Source organism: Typopeltis vanoorti, chromosome 3 (assembly GCF_054136105.1).
Source record: "Typopeltis vanoorti isolate ZY-2024b chromosome 3, IOZ_Tvanoo_1.0, whole genome shotgun sequence".
In the NCBI taxonomy this organism is placed as follows: Eukaryota; Metazoa; Arthropoda; class Arachnida; order Uropygi; family Thelyphonidae; genus Typopeltis; species Typopeltis vanoorti.
This window is the reverse complement of record NC_143551.1, coordinates 12,266,155-12,288,524: the sequence shown is the minus strand read 5'-3', so window position 1 is coordinate 12,288,524 and position 22,370 is coordinate 12,266,155. Positions and strand designations below refer to the sequence as shown.

At 36.0% G+C, this 22,370-nt stretch overlaps 1 protein-coding gene across 1 annotated transcript in view; it reads left to right on the top strand.

Annotated features, from left to right (window-relative positions):
• LOC150107919 (uncharacterized) overlaps nucleotides 1-20,731 on the top strand; it is a 98,925-nt gene extending 78,194 nt beyond the window's left edge. The window contains exons 5-7 of the mRNA XM_090415436.1: nucleotides 1,128-1,281; nucleotides 14,749-14,867; nucleotides 19,517-20,731. Coding sequence (XP_090271562.1) covers nucleotides 1,128-1,281; nucleotides 14,749-14,867; nucleotides 19,517-19,777 — 534 coding nt within the window. The 3' untranslated portion in view covers nucleotides 19,778-20,731. The remainder of the gene's footprint in view (nucleotides 1-1,127; nucleotides 1,282-14,748; nucleotides 14,868-19,516) is intronic.
• Nucleotides 20,732-22,370: the final 1,639 nt, after the last annotated feature.

Below are 22,370 nucleotides of genomic sequence, written 5' to 3'. Positions count from 1 at the left end.
CTTCCACATCCGCACTTGCGACTCGAACCCTGTGAAGGTTAAATCTTCTTTTGAACCATCCTGTACTTGCTATAAATGTCTGAGTGTAATCTTTTCCGGCGCGTTCCTTCAGCGTCTGAAAGAGACTTCTTGCCTTCAACTGCACTGTGAGAAGGCTTAAGGGTGTTCGCTTCTGTATCTGATCTTCCATCCAAAGAAACAATTTTTCCATTTCATGGATAGGTGCCAAACTTTTAACAACTTCACGAATCCTTTCAAAATTGTCGACACTGTAGAATGAGAACTTAAAATCACGTGCGATCGCGTTCACCTTCTTTCCTTCTTCATGCTGCTTGATCACTTTCAATTTTGTGTCTAAAATCAATGGCCTTTCTTGCTTTCTTGACAGGTCTAGGAGTAGACAATGGCACTTTCCTCTTGGTTGACATGTTTAGGGGTTTTATAAAAAAAAAAATGCTAATTGTAACACAAATTATAACTGAACCAAAAATAGTGAACGTAATATGCAAACAGAGATCGAGACGCATGAATCGCACCGAACACGCATTACTGGGCAGTGGGCTGGTGCTACACGCAGAACCGTTCCCATTAAGCTTTGGTAACTACACGGATAGGGTGTGTGAGTGTAGTAGAAAAATCTGTTACAGTAGTTCATACTGAAACACTGTGCGAGATGCAGTAGCAATTGTAAGACGATCAGTCGTAAAGCGTGTAGGTCGTAAGTCGACAACTATCTGTACCTCTATACAAACATTAACTCCATTCACATGACAAATCTGTTCAACCATTGAATGCTGATTTTACATTTTGGGTAATGTCCATAAGAGCTCTCTAAAATTCTTGACTCAGTAAAGAAAAGAGCAAATAGGTTGATTAATGAGCCCCCTCTTTCTCCAATTCACTGCACTCTTTCACACAGATATTCATTTGGTGCTACTACTTTCTTCTCTAAATATTTCTGTGATGATTGTTCAACAGATTTGGTCAAAAGTTCATGCATTTGGATAAGTTTAGTCATAAAAAATTTTAAGAATTTACATTCATTTGAAAAACTGAGTGAGACAGACAGGAGATAAGTGATTGTTTATATTATCAGCAGCAGAAACTAATTACATTCTGTTTTATAGAATCTACGGACAGCTCCTCAGACCAAAGACCAAACTTTAACTTTAGGTAACCTAGCACTTAGTCGAAATGTAGAAAAACGACTTCCTGTAAGAGTAATACGAGGATATAAACTTAAAAGCCCATATGCTCCAGAAGAAGGATATAGATATGACGGTGAGTATGATCACTATATGGAAGAAATACGGGGTGATCAAAATTAAAGTATCTCTGTTTTAAGGCTTTGTGGAGTGCCATTCACAAGGATGGCACTCCACTGTATGTGAGGGGAAAAAAGGTAGTTCCAAAATTCACCACTAGGGTTGCTGTATGGTGTACCAATTGTAGATGTAGTAATTTTTCTGTGTGTGTGTGTGTGTGTGTGAGAAGGAGAAAAGAGACGAGCATAAATAACATTTTTATTCACAGGTTGTACTGTTCAGTGTGCTCTTCTTTCTGGTATGCCACAAACCGCATCTTTTGTACAGTGTGTTCAACAGCAGAATGCAGCTGGTTGGGACTGATATTGTGCACATGTTGCATTATGCTGTGTCTCAACACTGGCAAGTTATTAGGATGATCCCAATAAACCCTGTGTTTGAGAAATCCCCAGAGCCAGAAGGCACAGAGGGTCAGATCAGATGAATGAGGTGGCCATACAGTGAGAAATGTATGGCTGATCACTCTGGCTTTCATGAGATGTTCTCGAAGAACCTCCTGTATGGATCAACCAGTGTGTGGAGAAAATGACTGAATCCATGCACAGCCACTGCTATATCTGTGGCACAACAAAATCGTTTATCATATCGTGATACCTCTTGGCAGTAACTGAGCAAGTCATAGAACCTGACTAGTTCTTTAAACCTGCACCAGACGTAATTGGGTAAATACAAAGGAATTTGTTGGATTGCATGTGGATTTTGCATAGCCCATACCTGACAGTTGTGGGTATTCACAGCTCCATTCAGGAGAAAGTGAACCTCAACTCCTCACAAAAATTATTCACAGCCATGCACTGTCAACCTGTAGGTGCAACTCCTATGTCAGGGTTATCTTCACGGGTAGAAATGCAGAACCTTCTGTTCCAGACAGTGGTGTAAGGCACACACACACACACGTGCCTTTATACAGCATATGTACTACAGGAACCAACATTGTTCTTCATGGCCTTTTTCACAACGGCAGTCATTTGTGAACTGATTGGTTTGTGACCTCTGCCAGGTCTAGCTCCCAACGATCCTGTTTCTTCAAAGCATTCATAACAGAGCACATGAAGATAGTCGACCTTGTTGACATTTGTACTGCCAATTGTTTAGGTAGTACAGCTTCACAAGCAAAAGCACGTTGGGGCAAGGTTTGTGCCATCACTGTGGGTGGTATTAACAACCAGAATGAGGGGGAAAATCCATCTTTTTAATTGTTCCTGGCACCTGCCGAGTTGCAAATATGCAAAATCCATGCCTTTCGTGTTTACAATGCTCCTTATTGGTGAATTTTGGAACTTTTTTTTTTTTTTTTTTTCCAGATATCACTTTTGCATAACACAATGTATTTCTGCAAAGTTTCACAGCATTTGGATCAGTGAATGACCTCCACAAGGTCTTAAAGAGGGATACTTTAATTTTTATCACCATATATTTTCCTTTAAGGTTTCTCATCTTGAGTAATACAGTAGAAATTTCTTATAAGGTATGTTTTACAATGTGTAGGCACTTATTAGATACCTTTTGTGTAACCAGCAGCACAAAACTTAATCAAATTTGGTAATCATTATATTTTGTCAAGTAACTTAAATTTGTTTTAACTGAATCTTTTGTCATGATAATCTCACTCATAGATTCCAGATATGTACCCTTGGGAAGGTATACAATATATTATGATAATATTACTTGAAAACTACATCATTACTATCTTATCAACACTTTTCCTTTAGATCTGTTATTTCTCGGGACTGATATTTTCAGATTTTATATTTTGGTCTTCTGTGGCACTGTTACTCTATCAGTCCACATAGATCTTGTTCATTCTCTGAATCTTTTTCTAACAATGGCAACAAACATTTGATTTGCTAATGCTTCTTCTATTCTAATGATAAATGTCATCATCAATTTCCTGATAAATACTCAAAGGGAGTACAGGTTACTATGACAGCACTATATGATTGTTTATTATTAATCTCCTATCAACAATTTTACTCCATATTAGTCTGTCACTTTTCACCAATCCGGTATCTAACATTTCATGCATCTCTTCTCCCATTCTGTTTAAGTGACCATGCCACCTAAAAGTAGACCTGCTAACAGTGACAAGTTCCTAATATCATTATTAATATGTGCTACTGATCTCATATGTTCATGCCTCTAATTTTTCTCAAAATCTTATATTTATGATCTCTTTGATCAAATGCTTTATCTCTAACCAAACTCTCGGATATATAAATCAAAACTGGTTTGAACACTGTCTTGTATAACGCTGTTTTAGTGTATTGCTGGTTTATCTTATTCCATGTAACTTTATTCACCTGGTTTCCCACCATATTGTTGGATTCTGAGTGAAGAGAAATGAAAATTGTTAATACTTCTTTCAGAATCCAACATAATCCACCATGTCATAAGCAAGATTTGTGTTTTATTATTGTTTCATTATTTAATCTAGAATATGTCATAATCATCAAATTTCTGACATGTACCCTCAAAGGGTGTACAGGATATAATAGTACTACATGAAAAATTTACATCATTACTAACTTCCTATCTACATTTTTCCTCCAAATCAGTCTGTTACTTGTCAAGACTCCAACATTATCAGATCTTATATTTCTATCATCTAAGGCACTTTGTACCGTATCAATCCACCTATATCTTGGTCTTCCTCTGGGTTGTTTTTCTGCCAACCTGGCAGAGAACACTTGTTTTGCTAATCTTTCCTCGCCCATTCTGTTTAAGTCACCATACTACCTGAGATTAGCTCTGCTAACGCATTCCTGGATGCTGGCAATGTCAAGTTCTTTCCTAATATCCTCGTTTTTAATATGATATTACCATTCATGCCATCTTTCTCAGGACTCTCATATCTGTGGTCTCTAGCCTTTGGCCAAGTGTTTTACTTCTGACCCAGCTCTCGGATCCATAAGTTAAAACTGGTTTGAACACTGTCTTGTATACAGCTAATTTCACTCTTATTCCATATGAATTGATTCAATTGACTTCCTACCATACCAGCTTTGTTGATTCTGTTGTCTATTTCCATATTTAATTTACCATCTTCAGTAAAAATCGTGCCTAAGAAGCTGAAATGTTTTACTTGTTCCACAGGTTCCCCGTTCACAACACAGCTGACATTTTCAACAATTCTACCTATTTTCATTGTCTTGTCTTTTTAATGCTCACCTTCATACTATATCTATTACAACAGTTATTCAATTTAGTCAGGGACTCTTGCAAACTTGTAGCCGATTTATTTAGAAGTATAACATTGTCTGCATAAAGCAAAGAGCTGACATTAACATCTCCAATTCTGATATCATGTTTAATACCACTTTCCTTCATAATGTGATCCATATATATAATGAATAACAGAGGAGATAATGTACATCCTTGTCTCACACCAGATTTAATATTAAACCATCTTCCTATACTTCCTTCAATTCTAACTGCCGACTTACAACTCAAATAAAGACTAAGTATTGTTTGATATAATGCCCCATTGACACCATATAACTGTAACTTATTGAACAGCTTCTCTCTTGGCACCTTGTCATATGCCTTTTCCAGATGCCAAAACTTAAATACAGATCTTTGTTATATTCCCATGATTTCTCAACTATTTTTCGTAAAGTGAAGATCTGATCCTGACAGTCTCTATTTGGCCCGAATCCAGCTTGTTCTTCACCAAGCTTTTCTTCCACAATTCTTCTCAACTGTTTTTCTCAAGTATGCTTGCATAGATCTTGCCAGGAACACTCATTTGGGAAATACCTCTGTAATTCTCACATTTGGTTTTATTTCCCTTTTTTTATATATGGGTACTATTAGAGCTCTACTCCAATCATCAGGAATTCGTCCCTCTCTCTCTCCAGGCTTTCTGAACTATGCAGTGCAGCCACTGTAAGACTTTTATACCACCATATTTCAGCATTTCTGGTCGAATATCATCTACTCCTGATGCCTTTCCACATTTCAACACTTTGATGGCTTTTTCTACTTCATGTATGGATATGTATTTCTGACTGTATGCCTGTTGGGTGTTTTTTTACCACTGTGCTATCACTGCTTGTTTCATTTAGCAATTTTTCGAAGTAATTACTCCATACTTCAAGAATATCTTTTTCTCCTGTTTTCATGTAACCTTTATCATCTCTAACTCCTTTTACTGCATTCTCTCCTCCATTTCTAAACTTGTTCAAAAACCTCCAGATTATCTTGCCACCTTCTTGATATTCATTTTTTTTGTTCTTGCCAAAGTCCTCCGATGACTTTTGTTTAGCTAGTTTTACACATTGCTTAGCTTTCTTACATTTGTCTTTGTATTCTCTAAGAGAACAAGCTGACTTATTTGCCAGGAACTTTTGATATGCTTTCTTCTTTTCCTTCACTGCCTCTTTAACTTCCTGTGTCCACCATGGAGTTCTGATTGTTTTATCCTTGCAGACAACCTCACCACATGCCTCTGTGGCTGGATCAATCAGGGTTTTCTTCAAGGCATGCCACTGCATCTCCAAGGTTTGGTTCCTGTTCTTAAACTCTTTCATTTTTTCTTCAATAACCTTTGTGTATTTTAGTCTACAGTTCACATCTGAGAGCTGCTCAAACTTTTATTCGCTTTAAAACTTTCTTACATGTTATTCTTTTCAATATGAAATTCAATTTTATCCTGCTCAAGACTAAATAGTGATCACTTCCAATTTCAAATCCTCTGTCCACTCTGGTGTCCTGTACTAGGAAGAAAAATCACTATCAACAATAACATAGTCAATGAGACTTTTCTTATTCCTTCCCTCTTCTCTCCATGTGAATTTGTGCACATTTTTATGTTGGAGCATTGTGTTAGTAATAACCAGTCCATGACCTGAGCAGAAATCCAACAGGTATTTGCCATTATTATTAGCTTTTCTATTTTCTCCAAATTTTCCCAAAATATTTTTGTATGTCTGACAATCATTTCCTACTCTGCTATTTAGATCCCCAACAAGGATCAACTTTTCCTTTTTCATTGTGTCAGTTGCTTTTTCTAAAGCATCAAAAAATTCCTCCACTTCTACCTTAGTAGAACCTTCTGTGGGACCATAGGCACAAATAAGTCTCATTGTCCAATTCTCCATTCTGATATTTGCCCACATCACTCTACTTGAGACTGCCTGCCATTCGAGGAGATTAGCCTCGTATTTTGTGTTGAATACCATGGGTACGCCTTCTTTTCCTTGATTGTCATTTCCTGAATATAACATTTTGTATTTATTGTTCAGAAAGATCTCGCCAGTTTTTGCCTTTTTTTTTGTTTCAGTCACCCCTATTATGTCGATCTGGTACTTATCTAATTGCTCAGCCATTCATTTCTCTCCATTTCTTTGCCATTCAGACTTCTTATGTTGATAGTACCGATCTTCAACTCTGGTGATGTTGAGTTGGGGTGTGCTTTCAGATTTGTTCCAGTAGCTGACTTTTCGCTGTTCACCCTGTTTCCCTGGCGAAAACAACGAGGGTCTTGTTTAACCGGGTGATGCCCCAGCCGGCATGAAACTTTGCCATGTTGTACCATCATTATCTATTGGTTTAAGTCAATAAGAATACAATTTGGTCGGCTAAATCCGAAATTTCCAACCCATCCTCGTTCGTTCAGTATCCAGGTAGATTAACTCCGTTAATATACCCAACAGGGTGCACCACAAGAAGGTGAGGATTGGACGTTGGGTCAGAAGCCCTGGTCGGTTCTCCGCATTCCTTTAAAGGCTATGTGGAGGTCTCTTCTCACTTATACAGCTTTGACCCTTAAGCACCCCTACTATGTATTAGTTATAAAAAGTACTGTATAAAAATGTCATTCATTTTATTTAATTTGTTCCTATGATTATATTGTAAGAAACTGTATATATGTAAGTTTAATGTACCTTATGTGAACTATGAATTATTTCCTTATTTGTATTTCTCAAAGAGAATGTAAATATGTAGAATTCTGCTGATATGACTTTATGTAATTCTTCTGATTGAGATTTGATTTGCTGTTGTCAAGGGAACGGAGTTAATTTTAGATAGTGCGTACGTGAAGCATGAGCTACGGTATTCGAAGGGAGAAGGAGTTGATATGAGCTGAACTGGCTAGAACCGGATTTTGGCAGGAAGAATGAACGTATTTAATTGTAAAACGAAAGTAAACAAGGGAGAAGCATTCAGGACAGCAAGAAGTAGAGTAACGGGTTACAGTAAGGGGATTTGGAAATGCCTTAAATAGATTAAGAAGTAACCGGGAAATTAATAGGCAATTTGGGATGTTTATACGGAATTCTAAAATTACGACGAATGCCAATTGTTTTGAGGAAGAATAGTGCAAAGCTGAATTTAATGCATAAAAGAAAACAAGGAACAAGTAGATTACCTAAAACGAGTGCATCAAGACTTGTGAAACTGTATGTTTAATATTTCAGTTATTATAGTGAAGATTTCTTTTGAATAGTGTTACTTCAAAGTGATAGTTAACTACAGTTTTAAGTGTGCCTATAGTGAATCCAATGCGTAAAAGATGTAACCCTGTAAGAGCAGTCAATTTTTATATATTTCAGCATGAAGAAATAAGAGTTAACTGAATAAGTAATAACTGCCTCATAATTGACTTCAGTGTTTGTTGACTAAGAGAGGATTAGAGAATTCTACTTTAAGGATATTTACTGTAAGATTCTGTAACATTGAACTGTGTGAACCATTTTTAATTATTCAGAAGAATGTAGAATTGACAGCTGGATGTCTGATGCCTAATGTTTTATGTTTGTTATGAATATTTGAACTAAGTTGATTTGCATTATCTTGTTTTCAAAGTTATACTTAATGTACATGTTATATAACCCTGTATTAAATGTTTTGTTTTATTGATTTCAATTTAGTGTTTGCCTGATTCTCTTTCATTGCATCGCTCATAAAGTTTATCGGACCTTGTGGAAGCCTTAAATGATAATATTAACCTCGCCTGTAGAAAAGTGAGATTGCAAAAGTTAGTTGATGATTGATTCCACTATATTACATAGACTAATCTGAATATAGGGTGGCGCAGGATAATATAAATTTCTCTATACAGTAGTATCTCGCTAATCCGAACCTTCCAGTAATCCGAACTGTGGTTTGAAAGGAAAAAAAAAGTTTTATTTATTACGTATTATTATTTTGTGTACAGTTCTTTTTATTTAATAATCATTATTTTAACTATTATTATTTATTTTATTATGATTACAGTACAGTATTTTTGTTCATACTGTCGATTGTACGGTCATACTGTAGGCCTTCATGATGCTCGACAGCAGTGTACTTTGTACTTTGAAGTGGCCTTTTAGAATTTATGAAGATAACTACGGTGATACACAAAAAGCGGAAATTCAAAACGTGCATAATTTGGTTAGAATTATAAATCGAAATGTTGAAATTTCACAAACAGATGTTACGGAATGGATCAGAGGTAGAACCGAAAGTGAATTCGAAATCAAATCAGATGCTGAAATTATAAATATGACACTACAGAATGAATTAGCAGACGATGATGACGATAAAGAAATCGAAGAAAAAAAAATTAAACATGAAGAAGCAGTTGACATTTTTAATATGTGTATAGTAAGCAGAATGATACACCATTCCACAAAATTTTATTGCTAATGCAGCTCCGAGGAGAATCATTCGAAAAAAGTTTAGCTTCCAAGAAGCAAAAGAAAATCAGTAACTTTTTTTACAAAGAAATTAAAAAAAATATTTTTTTTGTGTTATTTTGTGAAACTTTTTTTTGTGTGTTGTTTACAAGAAAGTGATATTTTTTACGCAAATTAAAGTTATGTATTGAACTATTCAATTTTATTAAATCAGAATCCTCAACAATCCAGGTACATACAAACTAAATTTTTTATTAAAATAAACTTGTGTACTGTATTATTTTTAAGTTTCATATTACAAGACAGTAGCATTTTTTCTATCAGTTAATTCATTTATTTACAGAATTAAATTGATGTATCATTAGAATCTGATTATTTTTGTCTTAAACACTAGTTATTGTTGCCTCTTGAGGGAAAATTCACTAATCAGAACGAGCTCGGTTTTTTATTAGTTCGGATTAGCGAGATACCACTGTATTTAGATAAGTAATCAACCAACAATTAAAAAAAAAAAAAAAACGGATAATTTAAATAAGAATAACGTTCCAACAAGATGCCGGATTCAAAGCCAGAATGTATGATCCAACAATATCATCATCAAATTTCTGATATGTACCTTCAAGGGGTGTATAGGATATGATAGCACTATACGAAAAAATTACATCATTACTAACCTCATATCTACAATTTTCCTCCAAATCAGTCTGTTAAATGTCAATACTCCAATATTATAAGGTCTTATATTTTTGTCTTCTAAGGCACTTTTTATTGTATCAATCCACCTATATCTTAGTCTTCCTTTGGGTCTTTTTCCTGCCAACCTGGCAGAGAACACTTGTTTTCCTAATCCTTCTTCTCCCATTATGCTTAAGTAACCATACCACTTGATATTGTCAGCATCTGAAATGCATTAGCAGAGCTAATGCATTTCTGGATGCTGACAATATCAAGTTCTTTCTTAATATTTTCGTTTTTAATATGATACTGCCATTGATGCCTCAAGCCCCTAATTTTTCTCTAGACTCTCATATCTGTGGTCTCTAGTCTATGGTCAAGTGTTTTACTTCTAACCAGCTTTCAGATCCATAAGTTAAAATTAGTTTGAACACTGTCTTGTATACAGCTAATTTCTCTCTTATTCCATATAAATTTATTCAGTTGACTTCCTACCATACCAGTTTTGTTGATTCTGTTGTCTATTTCCATATTTAATTTACCATCTTCACTAAAAATTAAGTAGGTGAAATGTTTTACTTGTTCTATAAGTTTTCCATTCACAATGCAGTTGATATATTCAGTGTTTCTGCCTATTTTCATTGTCTTTGTCTTTTTATTGCTGACCTTCATACCATATCTATTACAACAGTTACTCAATTTAGTCAGACAATCTTGCAAACTTGTAGTGGATTTATTAGAAGAATAACATCGTCCGCATAGAGCAAAGAGCTGATATTAACATCTCCAATTCTGATATCATGTTTAATACCACATTCCTTCATAATGTGATCCATATATATAATGAATAACAGAGGGGATAATGTACATCCTTGTCTCACACCAGATTTAACATTAAACCATCTTCCTGTACTTCCTTCAATTCTAACTGCTGACTTGCAACTCAAATAAAGACTAAGTATCGCTTGATATAATGCCCCATTGACACTATATAACTGTAGTGTATTGAATAGCTTCTCTCTTGCCACTGTGTCATGTGCCTTTTCCAGATCTACAAAACTTAAATACAGATCTTTGTTATATTCCCGTGATTTCTCAACTATCCTGACAGCCTCTATTTGGCCTGAATCCAGCTTGTTCTTCACCAAGCTTCTCTTCCACAATTCTTCTCAAGTATACTTGCATATATCTTACCAGTCAGTAATGAAATGCCTCTGTAATTCTCACATTCAGTTTTATTTCCCTTTTTATATATGGGTACTATGAGAACTCTACTCCAATCATCTGGAATTCGTCCCTCTGTCCAGGCCTTATGAACTATGCAGTGCAGCCACTGTACGACTTTTATACCTCTATACTTGAGCATTTCTGGTCGAATATCATCTACTCCTCTTGCCTTTCCACAATTCAGGCTTTTGATGGCTTTTTTTTACTTTAAGTATGGATGTGTATTTCCTGACTGCATGCCTGGTCAGTGTTTTTTTACCAGTGTGCTGTCATCATTGCTTGTTTCATTTATCAGTCTTTCAAAGTAATTACTCCATACTTCAAGGGTATCTTTTCCTCCTGTTTCCATGTCATCTTTATCATCTCTAATTCCTTTTACAGCACTCTTTCCTCCATTTCTGAGCTTCTTCAACAACCTCCAGAATATCTGGATTTTCTGGTTATTTATTTTCTCTATGTTCTTGCTAAAGTCCTCCCATGACTTGTTTAGCCAGTTTTACACAGTGTTTAGCTTTCTTACATTTGTCTCTGTATTCTCTAAGAGCACAAGCTGACTTATTTACCAGGAACTTTTGATATGTTTTCTTCTTTTCCATTATTGTCCCTTTAACTTCCTGTGTCCACCATGGAGTTCTGATTTTTCTATCCTTGCACACAACCTCTTGATGCTGAATCAATCAGTGTTTTTTTCAGGGCTTGCCACTGAATCTCCAAGGTTTGGTTCCTGTTCTCAAACTCTTTCATTTCTTCAATAATCTTTGTGTATTTTAGTCTACAGTTCACAACTGAGAGCTGCTCAACTTTTATTCACTTTAAAACTTTCTTACATGTTATTCTTTGCAATATGAAATTCAATTTTATCTTGCTCAAGACTAAATAGTGATCACTTCCGATTTCAAATCCTCTGTACACTCTGGTGTCCTGTACCAGGGAGAAAAATCACTATCAACAATAACATAGTCAATGAGACTTTTCTTATTCCTAGCCTCTTCTCTCCATGTGAATTTGTGCACATTTTTATGTTGGAACACGGTGTTAGTAATAACCAGTCCATGACCTGAGCAGAAATCCAACAGGTATTTGCCATTATTATTAGCTTTGCTCTTTTCTCCAAATTTTCCCAAAATATTTTTGTATGTCTGACAATTATTTCCCACTCTGCTATTTAGATCCCCAACAAGGACCAACTTTTCCTTTTTCATTGTGTCAGCTGCTTTCTCTAAAGCGTCAAAAAATTCCTCCACTTCTACCTTAGTAGAACTTTTTGTGGGACCACCAGGGGAGTAGAGCCTCCCTAGTATATATTATATATACATACATACATACATACACTCCTGTTGCATTCTTCTAGAAAATATTCTACTACTGTTCTGTAACTGCTTATGTCTTAATATCTCTAGCAAACAGTACTTCTTTTGGTGTGACAGCGAAATTGTGGCCAAGGCTGATGACACTGACGGCATCTTCATTCAGACTTTTCGAAGATAGATTCACTACTGTATGGAGCTGTTGAATTTGTGGTTGATATTTACATAGAATGTTGTACTTTTTGATGTGCTTATTTTTAGGAATTCTTGGAAGAACAAAATTACAAACAGATAGAGGGTACTTCTGTGCCCATCCCCTCTTGCCAATTTTTACATTGAAAATTTTGAAAAATGAGCCATAGATTCAGCCCCTCAAACCTTCTGTCTGGCTAAGATACATATGATGCTTTCTCAGTCACATCAATAGTCTACATCTAAGAATCCAGTTTATGATGGAAAAGGAAAATAACAATGGTTTACACTTCCTAGAATCTTAGTAACATGCCTTCCTAATGGTAACCTTTTCTTCACTGTATACAGAAAACCCACTCACACAATCAGATACATTCACAAACTTTCCCACCGCCACCATCCCTCTCAACAATATGGCATTATTAAAATTCTAACCAATAGAGCCTATAATCTTTGTTCCAGTGGAACCTCTCTTGCAACAGAGCTCAACCATACACACCACACCTTCCTTTCCAATGGCTACAATGACTCTACAGAATTAAAAAAAAATTGGTTCCTCTCCCATTTCTCGGCCATTGCTTCAGAAATATTTCAGAAATGCCATCATCACCATCCCCTACATTCGTGGCATATCAGAAAAAATAGCCAGGTCTTTAAAAAAGTACAACCTCTTTTAAGCCTCACTAGAAACTTGCTTCTCTTATCCATTCTACCAAAGATCAGCTTCCTCCTCTCTCAGTGCCAGGAGTATATATATAAACTACCCTGCTTCTGCAAGCTTGGCTTACTTTGGACAGACAAGTAGATCGGACACAAATCGTACATCTGCAATCATGACTGATCTTGACCATGCAGACCATGTATTGGATACACCCTACAGGATTTGGAAGAAAACCCCTTGCTCCACCATAATAAATTTAAAAAGGAAAGACTTTTTAGCATCTGCAGCAGCACTCAGAAATCAACCAAATTTAAATAAATATGAGTGCCGAAAACTTTGCAAAATTTGGGAAACAGTAATTGTCAGAGATCCCACTTTATCCTAGGCCACCTACAAATGCTCAGAGGGTGCAACACCTAGTAGGACTTTAGTCATCCATGTGTTTCATTTAGTATTGTGTTGTCTTTGTGTGTGTTACAAGTGTTATTTGTAATCAGTAAAGATGTCTCAGTGACAGATGAAATATTGGCATTAAAATTAGTTTTTAATCCTTTCCTAGTGCTGTATATATATATTCCATTAAACCTCCAACATGATGTCCTCCCAGCACTTAAGCCTTAATACATGAACTTTTGGTATGCTTGCTTACTTTTCTAGAATTGCTTCTTTAACTTGTTTTGTTCATCATGGTGTTCTTATTTTTCTTTCCTTGTTCTTGTTTTCAAACTGTTTCATTTTTTCTTCAGTAATGTTGGTATAGTTGAGTCCATAGTTTTCCTGTAAAGGCCTTCTCAACTTTAATTCTTAATTTTTTTTTTATTTTTTTTTTTTACATACTGTTCTTTTCAACGTGATGTTCAATTTTATCCTACTTAAAAATGAGTGATGGTAATTTCGAATTTCAAATCCTCAGTACATCTTGTATCCTGAACCAGCACAAAGATATTGCTATCAACAATTGTGGCTTTTCTGATTATATTATGGGGGGGGATATCCCCCCCAGCGTGTGTGTGTGTGTGTGTGTGTTGAAAAATTGCTGCAAGTAAGACTTAGAGACCTAGGAATGATAGTGTACATGGAGGTGCAAGGGATTCAGTAGCGACATTGGTAAACTCATCATAATAAATAAGTGATGTTGAAAAGAAGACTAACATGCAGGAATAAAGAAATCATTCTTCTTTTCTTAAAGAATAATAAAAGACTACATCAGGATTATCAGGCTGATGTAGTCGAGTTTATTGAGGATGATATAGTTAATAAGGTTCAGAGCAAAGGCAAAAAGATTTAATAAAAAATAGTTTTATTAAACTATGGAATGTTGCTTATAGGAAATGTGGGTTTCAGTTTGGTAATTAGAATAAGATGTAGAATATGACAGAAATATATATATGTTTGTAATGGAATTTTGCATAGATACATGGGTTAGTTTTCATGGATTCATTTCGAGATTTTTCTTGTTTGAGTGGAATGGGTTGCTAGCAATCATAGTGAGTGTTTCAATGAATAAACACTGAAGTGGGTAGATGTACGACTTGGGGGGGGGGGGGTAAAGAGTGGCTGCCACAATGGGTGTGTAGACTACTAATAAAGATAAAAAGTGAAATATATGAGGTCTAAAATAATTCAGTTTCAGAAATTTATTGGTAGTTTTCATGTTTGAAATTGCCTATAAAAATGTAATGTCTTAATGTCTCATTAGTATTTTTTTCATTTTAATTATTAATTAATTTTGTTGCTAGGTCTATACTATGTTCAGAAATTCTGGAGCACTACTGGAGTTTCTGGATTCCAAGTATATAAATTTGCTCTACAGAGATGTGATAATCAACCATTAGCCCCATGGCAGGTATCTAAAGAGGTAATAGTTTTATTAATTTTTTATATGTTTGATCATAGTTTGTCATGTCCAATATTATTCAGTGATAATGTTAATTTTTAAACATGTATTTATTTATTATTAAGAAACAAGCGGTTTATATCTGAAAGTCATTTACACAATTATGTAAGTCTAATTATCCTAGCAGTGAGATTTCAGCATCCATAATTTAGACTCACTTTCCTTCTCCAGCTTCACAGACCAGGCTAGAAGAGAAGCTGAAGTATTTGGTGTCAGTAATGGTTTAACATAAATTGTCCTCCAACTTACCAGAACTTCAGATAATCCTTATTCTCCAAATGCCTTGGACCTTTTCTTAACCATATCTCCCTTCAAATACACTGATGTCAGTTCTCTTCTTGACATAGTCTGACCAACCATATCTATGTTGCTTTTTCTGTATATTGTCCTCTCAGGTCACTCTTCCTCATATCCTATGGGACTACAATAGTACTGATTAGGTTGACCTTTAGGATTTCTATAAGTCATTTTCATGGTTGGATTATTGCTTCCACTCTTATCCTAGCACTTGCTCTGATCTAGCAGTAGAAATTATTTTTGCTGGGATGTTAGTGCCTTTATTCCCCACTCCATTTAAAAACCCTTGATCCTTATCCAAGCCTTGGTTTTCTACCAGTCCAAGCCAAAAATGCAGTATACATCCAGTGGCTCGAGTCAAACTCCAGTCTCTTATTCAGCTTATGCTACAGCCTGTAACAATGCAAAAAAAATCAAATCCAAAGCAGACATTGTGAGGCCAGAATGTAATAAGCTTGCCTCTGGATGAAATGCCACTCGACTCTTCTGGTTTCTTTTGCTAACTGTGGGATGCAACTTCCATGCTTCCACCTCTATCTTTTCTCTCTCTCTCATCCTGATGACAATTCATCGTATCTACTTGTCCATCCTATCCTAGGACACGTTGATTCATTCCCTACCGAGGAAGCTTACAGCTAATTAATGCAGCCGGGTCACCACTCCTTGCTGCATCCCCTAAAGGCAATATTTCTGACTGTAGTCTGCGTGTCTTCATGGGACTGGTTTTCCTGTTCTGGGGGACGAAAAAACCCAAGTTTACGAGTGAAGAAACCCCCTACTGCCATATGAGACCTGCTAACTCATCGAAAGAGAAAGGTTCCTCACATCACTGATGGGAATCGAGCCTAGGTCTTTCCGACCAAAGGGCTTTGTCTATACTGACTGAGCTACAGAGGCTCAGATGATACAATTGGTAACATTTAATTAAAAGGCAGTCCTCTAGGCATCAGTATTTTCCTCCAACTCTTGTTTAGATGATCAAGGCAGATCCCCTCCTCACACTATTCCATGACTTATCCATGTTATGTCTCCTCTGATCTTTTGTCAAGACAGAAGAAATACTCAATAGCCACGATACTAACAAGTCTCCTGTTCCTGATGGTATCTCTCTGCCATTAATGTGCAGAGTACAAACTAAAAGTGTGTACTCTGCACATTTTATATCGCCTGTATAAGCTGTCATAATCATCTTGCATATATTCAGTAGATAGCTTGGAGGCAGGCTTTTATCCAGCCTGTTCCCAAAAAACAGGAAATAAGTTGCCATGAAACTTATTCTCTTACTCTCACATTAATACTCAAAAACAATGAAAACATTCAAAAGCAAACTGCTTCATTATTTGGAAACCTACTAATTACTTAGTGATCAACGATATGGATTCTGCCATTCATGCTCCACAGTAGCTCAACTTACAACTTTTGGACACAAGCCACAGAAAGGTTTGGAGAAACTAAAGTGGTTGTTCTTGATATTTCCAAGGCATTGGATCGAGTCTGGTGTTGTGGCCTTTTTTTTTTTTATCATACTATCATCTTCTTCTATAGTCTTCTTACTCTTTGTGGTTAGATCTCTAGCTTCCTCTCTGGTCTTTCATTGTGGGCTATGGCGAATGGTTTCTTGTCATCAGATTTTTCAGTCAATGCTGGAGTACCCTATGACTGTATGCTTTTACTTACAGTCCCCTTCCTATACATCATTGATATACTTTGATATCCAATCCTATTCGTAGCTTTGCTCATGACATTACTCTCCATTCCTCTTGTACAAAAGTGATTCAGATTTCAATATCTTATATAACCAGTAACCTTTAAATACCCATTCCTTGCCATTCTCAAATAGTTTTTAGGTTAATTGTTATTATTATTATTACCTGACACCTCCAAGGAGTCCAAAGACTCAAGGTAGGGCACCCACTCTACAACTCTCCGTCTCCACCACCAACAACTACCATCATCACTACCAATGCCATTTACCTCCCACCACCACTAGTATTTTCACAGACAATCACAAACAACCATGCCCATGGTGGGATTTGAACCCACAGCCTTTTGGCTGGAGAGCAGATACGCTAACCACTCGGCCAACCAGCCTGGTCTGGTTGGCTGTTATGTGGTGAGTTAATGTCACCTTTACTCTTTTCTCAATCCTATCATTTCTCAGAAGAAAGCTCATGCTTCACTCCCCCTCACTTTTGACAATATTCTGATTGTCAAACAGGATGGATTTCACATCACATCTATCCTATTCTGGCACAAATTACATCACTTCCATAGCCTCTTAATATATATTCAACCTTACAATTACATCTGGTTACTTCATGTGGAATGATAAAATATATATAAACAAGAGGAAGGAATGGCAATGGGCTCACTCTATCACCTAACCTAGCCAATTTTTATCTTGAACACCTAGAAGAAGGAATCTTCTTTCTCAACCCAAAACCAACAATTTGGCTGTGATGGATCCACTTCTGTCTACGAAAACCAACCTTTTCAGGTTGTTATATCCACAATACATCAGCTTACCATCCATCTCAGAAATACGGCATCATAAAATCCCTAGTTTCAAGAGCACACAAGATTTGTTCTTCTGAAGAATTTCTTAACAAGAGCTGGAAACTATCAAACAGCCTTATTAAAATGGCTATAATCCAAGAATAACTCAAAAAATAATTAATAACTCCTACACAACATCCCAAACAAGAAGCCCACAGGACCCCTATGCCATATATTAAAGGCACATCTGAACGGGTGGCAAAAATTATGAGAAAATATAAACTCATCACGACCTAGAAACCCATAACTTGCTACCTATTCCACAAGACAAGCTCTCACCACTATTGCTACCTGGCATATATAAAGTACCATGTTTGAGCAACTTATCATACTATGGACAAACAAGATCTGTTAATTAATGTATCTCTGAACATCAAGACCGTATCTGGCTGGCCTGTCACAAATGGGATTGAAAACACTAGCCACAGGATCCTGGGAAAACACCAAGCTACTATATAGATCCATATATCATCATCATCAATTTCCTGATATGCAATCCCAAAGCATATTCAGGTTACTATGACAGCACTACATGATTAAGTTTACATTATTATTAATCTCTTATCAACAATTTTCTTCCATCCAAATTAGTCTGTTGTAAGCATTCCAATATTATCATATTTAACATTTCGTTCTTCTAAGGCAGTTCTGACTGAATCAATCCACCTAGATCTTGGTCTTTCTCTAGGTCTCTTTCCTGCCATCTTGGCATCAAACATCTGTTTTGCTAACCTCTCCTCACCCATTCTATTTAAGTAGCCATACCACCTTAGATTATCTCTGCTTACACATTCTATTCCACATTATATATGGGAGGGGTGGGTTAAAAGTTCCTTTCACCCACCCCTCCCATTTTTCTCAGAACCCTCATATCTGTGTTTTCTAGTCATTAATCAAGTTCTTTATTACTAATGCAACTCTCAGATGCATAACTTAAAATTGGTTTGAATACTGTCTTGTATACTGCTAGTTGGTGTTTTATAAATTAATTTGTATTCTTAGTTTAATCAAGGCAAGTGATGTGAAGTCATTAACAACTTTATACGAGTTGCCCCAGCCCTGAAAATAGTTCATCTGAAACTTGTTTGCTTATACTTGGATAAAGGATTAAACCAAGAATATAATTTCTTGGTATCTTTAATTTATAGTATAGCCAAGTGGGAAAACTTACAACAGCTATCTCTAATAAAGGTCGAAACTGATCTGGGTAGTGACCCTTCCCATAATGCATGGCATTATACATATCCATAAGGATATGTGCTTATGGGATACTAAGGCAAGTGATGTGAAGTCATTAGCTTCTTTATACGAGTTGCCCCATTCCTGAAAATAGTTCAGGCACAAACTTGTTTGCTTACACTTAGATAAAGGATTAAACCAAGAGTATAATTTCTTGGTATCTTTGATTTATAAGCTCGAAATGTTACATGGTCATGTGAGGCATGCATGCCTCGCACTATCATCTGGAGAAAAAAAGATATATAGCAAGTCCTAAATTTTATATTTTAGTTATCATTGAAAATGCCTTAATTTGACCAGAACAAGGGATATTTTAGGACATGTATGATTTGTATGTTATTTATATTTGGATATTAGAAATGCAAGATGTGTTTTATTTTTTATTATTATTATTATTTATTTATTTATTTGAAGGAGTCTTTCCTATTGGACTTGGTGGGTGGACTATCCTTTTTTCATTAAATTATTTTAGTGTACAATAAAATTCATAATTTTCTTTCTTGTCTTTTTATTCACAGATTGTACCATATCCAAACTTGTCAAGCGATATGCAAGACAATTCAGGAGGTGAATCTGGTGTTGACCAAGAGGATTCAAATGGCTACAACACCGACACAGATTCTGGTGATGAAAATGACTTAAAAATACATAATTCAAAAGCTGGTTCATCCAATAAATGTGAGAGTGTAATAGCTTTACATTTTAAATATAAAAATGAATTATTGAGGGCATATCAGAAAAGACTGAGTGAACTGGCAGTTCCAGTTTTGCAAAGTTGAAAATAAAAAATGGTAAAAGGTTAAACCATGCATAAAGACTGATTGAAGAACTATTTTACCATATCCTATCAACAAGTTCCTAGTAGATAATATTTGATTATTGCTGTTTATGAGAGAGGGAAAGAAATTTTAATGATACTTGCCTTTTTAAACAGTTATGAAAAGTTAAATTTTAAGAGAGATTTATTGTGAATAGAATGTTACAAGATTGACGCTTTTCAGGTATAATTTTATACATGTATGTTTTTTTATTCGAATCCACTGTACTGACTGATCAGATTTTATGTAGCATAATTATCTGCAATGTAAACAATTACAAGTACAACGGTTGTATATAGAACTTCATGTGTGCATAGAAAAATATTTTTGAATATTTTTAATATTGTATACTTGATGAATCACTTATTTTTAATCAAATTCCTACTTAGCTTTGAAATAATTTTCTGTTTTTAAAAAAATATATAATGTTAATTTGGTTGCATTGACAAATTTCATTTGTCTAGCAAAAAAAAAAAAAAGACTAAAATTGCCAACAGTATTGAGAACAGTAATTTATTTTTGGCTGTTTATTTTTATTTTAAATTTATTTTTGTTTATTTCAGACAGTGCTGAAATTAAAAGTTAAGTTGTTTCATAGTTTTATCCCTGTTTCAGATGCTTTAAACAAATAAAAAAATAATAATAACCTGAATGTTTAAATGCCATGCAGTCTTATATGCAATACTGACTAGTGAATTTCTCATTTATCTGCTGCTTGATCAAACCATTTTGATTTGTTGTACTTGTATGGTAGAGAAGTGGGAAAATGTTTTGGGTTTAATTTTTTTTTTTTTTTAGTTTGTCTCTCTTTCACTTCCAATTTGACAAAGTAGTACCTGCATTTTTGTGTACAAATTCTGCAACCAGTTATGTTTAAATGTATAAAATGAAACCCATTAAAGTGTTTTTGTGTAATCTTTTGTGATTGGTAAAGGTTCAGACAATCACCATCAAATTATATGTATTCACAGGGATGTAAATGATATTCTGATAGTACTGCATGAAAAAGTTACATCATTGCTAACTTCCAATCAACAGTTTTCCTCCTAATTAATCTTATCTGTCAAGGCTCCAATAGTATTAGGTCTTATGTTTCTTTTTACTGTGTCAATCCATCTAGATGGATCTTTTTCCTGCTCATCTGTCAGAGAACACTTGTTTTTCTAATCTTTCCTTTCCCATTCTGTTTAAGTGATTGTACTACCTGAGATAGCTCTGGTAATACGGTATTGCTCAAAAAAAAAAAAAAAAGCATACTGAATAACTACAGTGATATATGTTATAGATTAAACGAGGTTATTAACAGAACCACGTGATGTGTGACAGGTTGCTCCCTCCTTTTGGAAACCTGTGCACGAAATGGAGTATTTTTTTTTGCACAGCACATCCTATGCAAATTCTGGTGAATGGAACCAACACATGTAACATTCACTATTCAAGGTCATGGTTACACCATCCTCTTCAGTGAAGTAGGGCTCAATTATGCTATGGCCAGAAACTGCATGCCATGCGGTGATCTTCCTGTGAAGCAGTTTCTCTTGGACAGATTCAGTTCTTGAGAAACCAAGAGACCTGTATGTTGGTTCTTCTATTTACATGAAAATGCACTTTGTCCTAGAACCAGACAAGGACAGATCTTCATAGATGTTGGTCAGCATGATGCACAGTATTCCTGCCATGCAGCGTAATTGCTTACCCATCTGAATGACATATGAAAAGGCATCCAGCTACTTAAAGATTCTCTGTAGTTGACTTCATTGGTATCCCAACTTTTACTGCTGTTTGCCATTGACTGTATTTCAGGAACTATATCACTTGCTCTAGCATATGCCCATGATCTCATTTGTGTTAACAGTTCCAAATGCCCTTTGCATTGCAGCAGAACACTTCTGATATGTTGGAACCTCTCGATTAAAGCGATGATGACACTTGCTGGGCATGCTTATGGAAACGACAAACTACTTGCAAACATGTCATAGGCTTGGACCATTTGTTATACTAACTCCATGCGAATGAAATTAATGCTCAACAATAAACGTCTTTTCTTCCATCAACTTGACTTATTTAGGCACTATCAGCCCTGGGGGGGGGACTTTTGTCCTCAAGCACCACATGACGCCACTGAGCACGATCCTCTGCAACTATCTGCCACGTTTAGATCTCCAGCCCAACGGCCTGCAGGTCCTCGGTCTCCCTGATCAGGGTCGGGCCTCCCACAATTGTCTCGCAGTTCTTTCAGGGCACACAGGATGCAGGTGTCCCAGCCACTGTAGATGCCGGGCTCGCAGCTCCATCAGGACGTCTGCCAAATTGTACAAAGCATGTGTGGCAGCATTAGACCGTCTTCTCCAGACTCCATCTGCCATGATCCCTTCATAGCATCTTGTTCTCAAATACTCTCAGGTGGTCGGCTTGCCTTACCCTGAGAGTCCACGCTTCAGCACTGTAGAGGAGAACAGGTCTAATCAGAGTCTTGTATAATCTCACCTTTGTAGTCCAAGACGGTATACACGAGGCAAAAAGGGGATGCACTTGGTAGTAGGCCACATTCGAG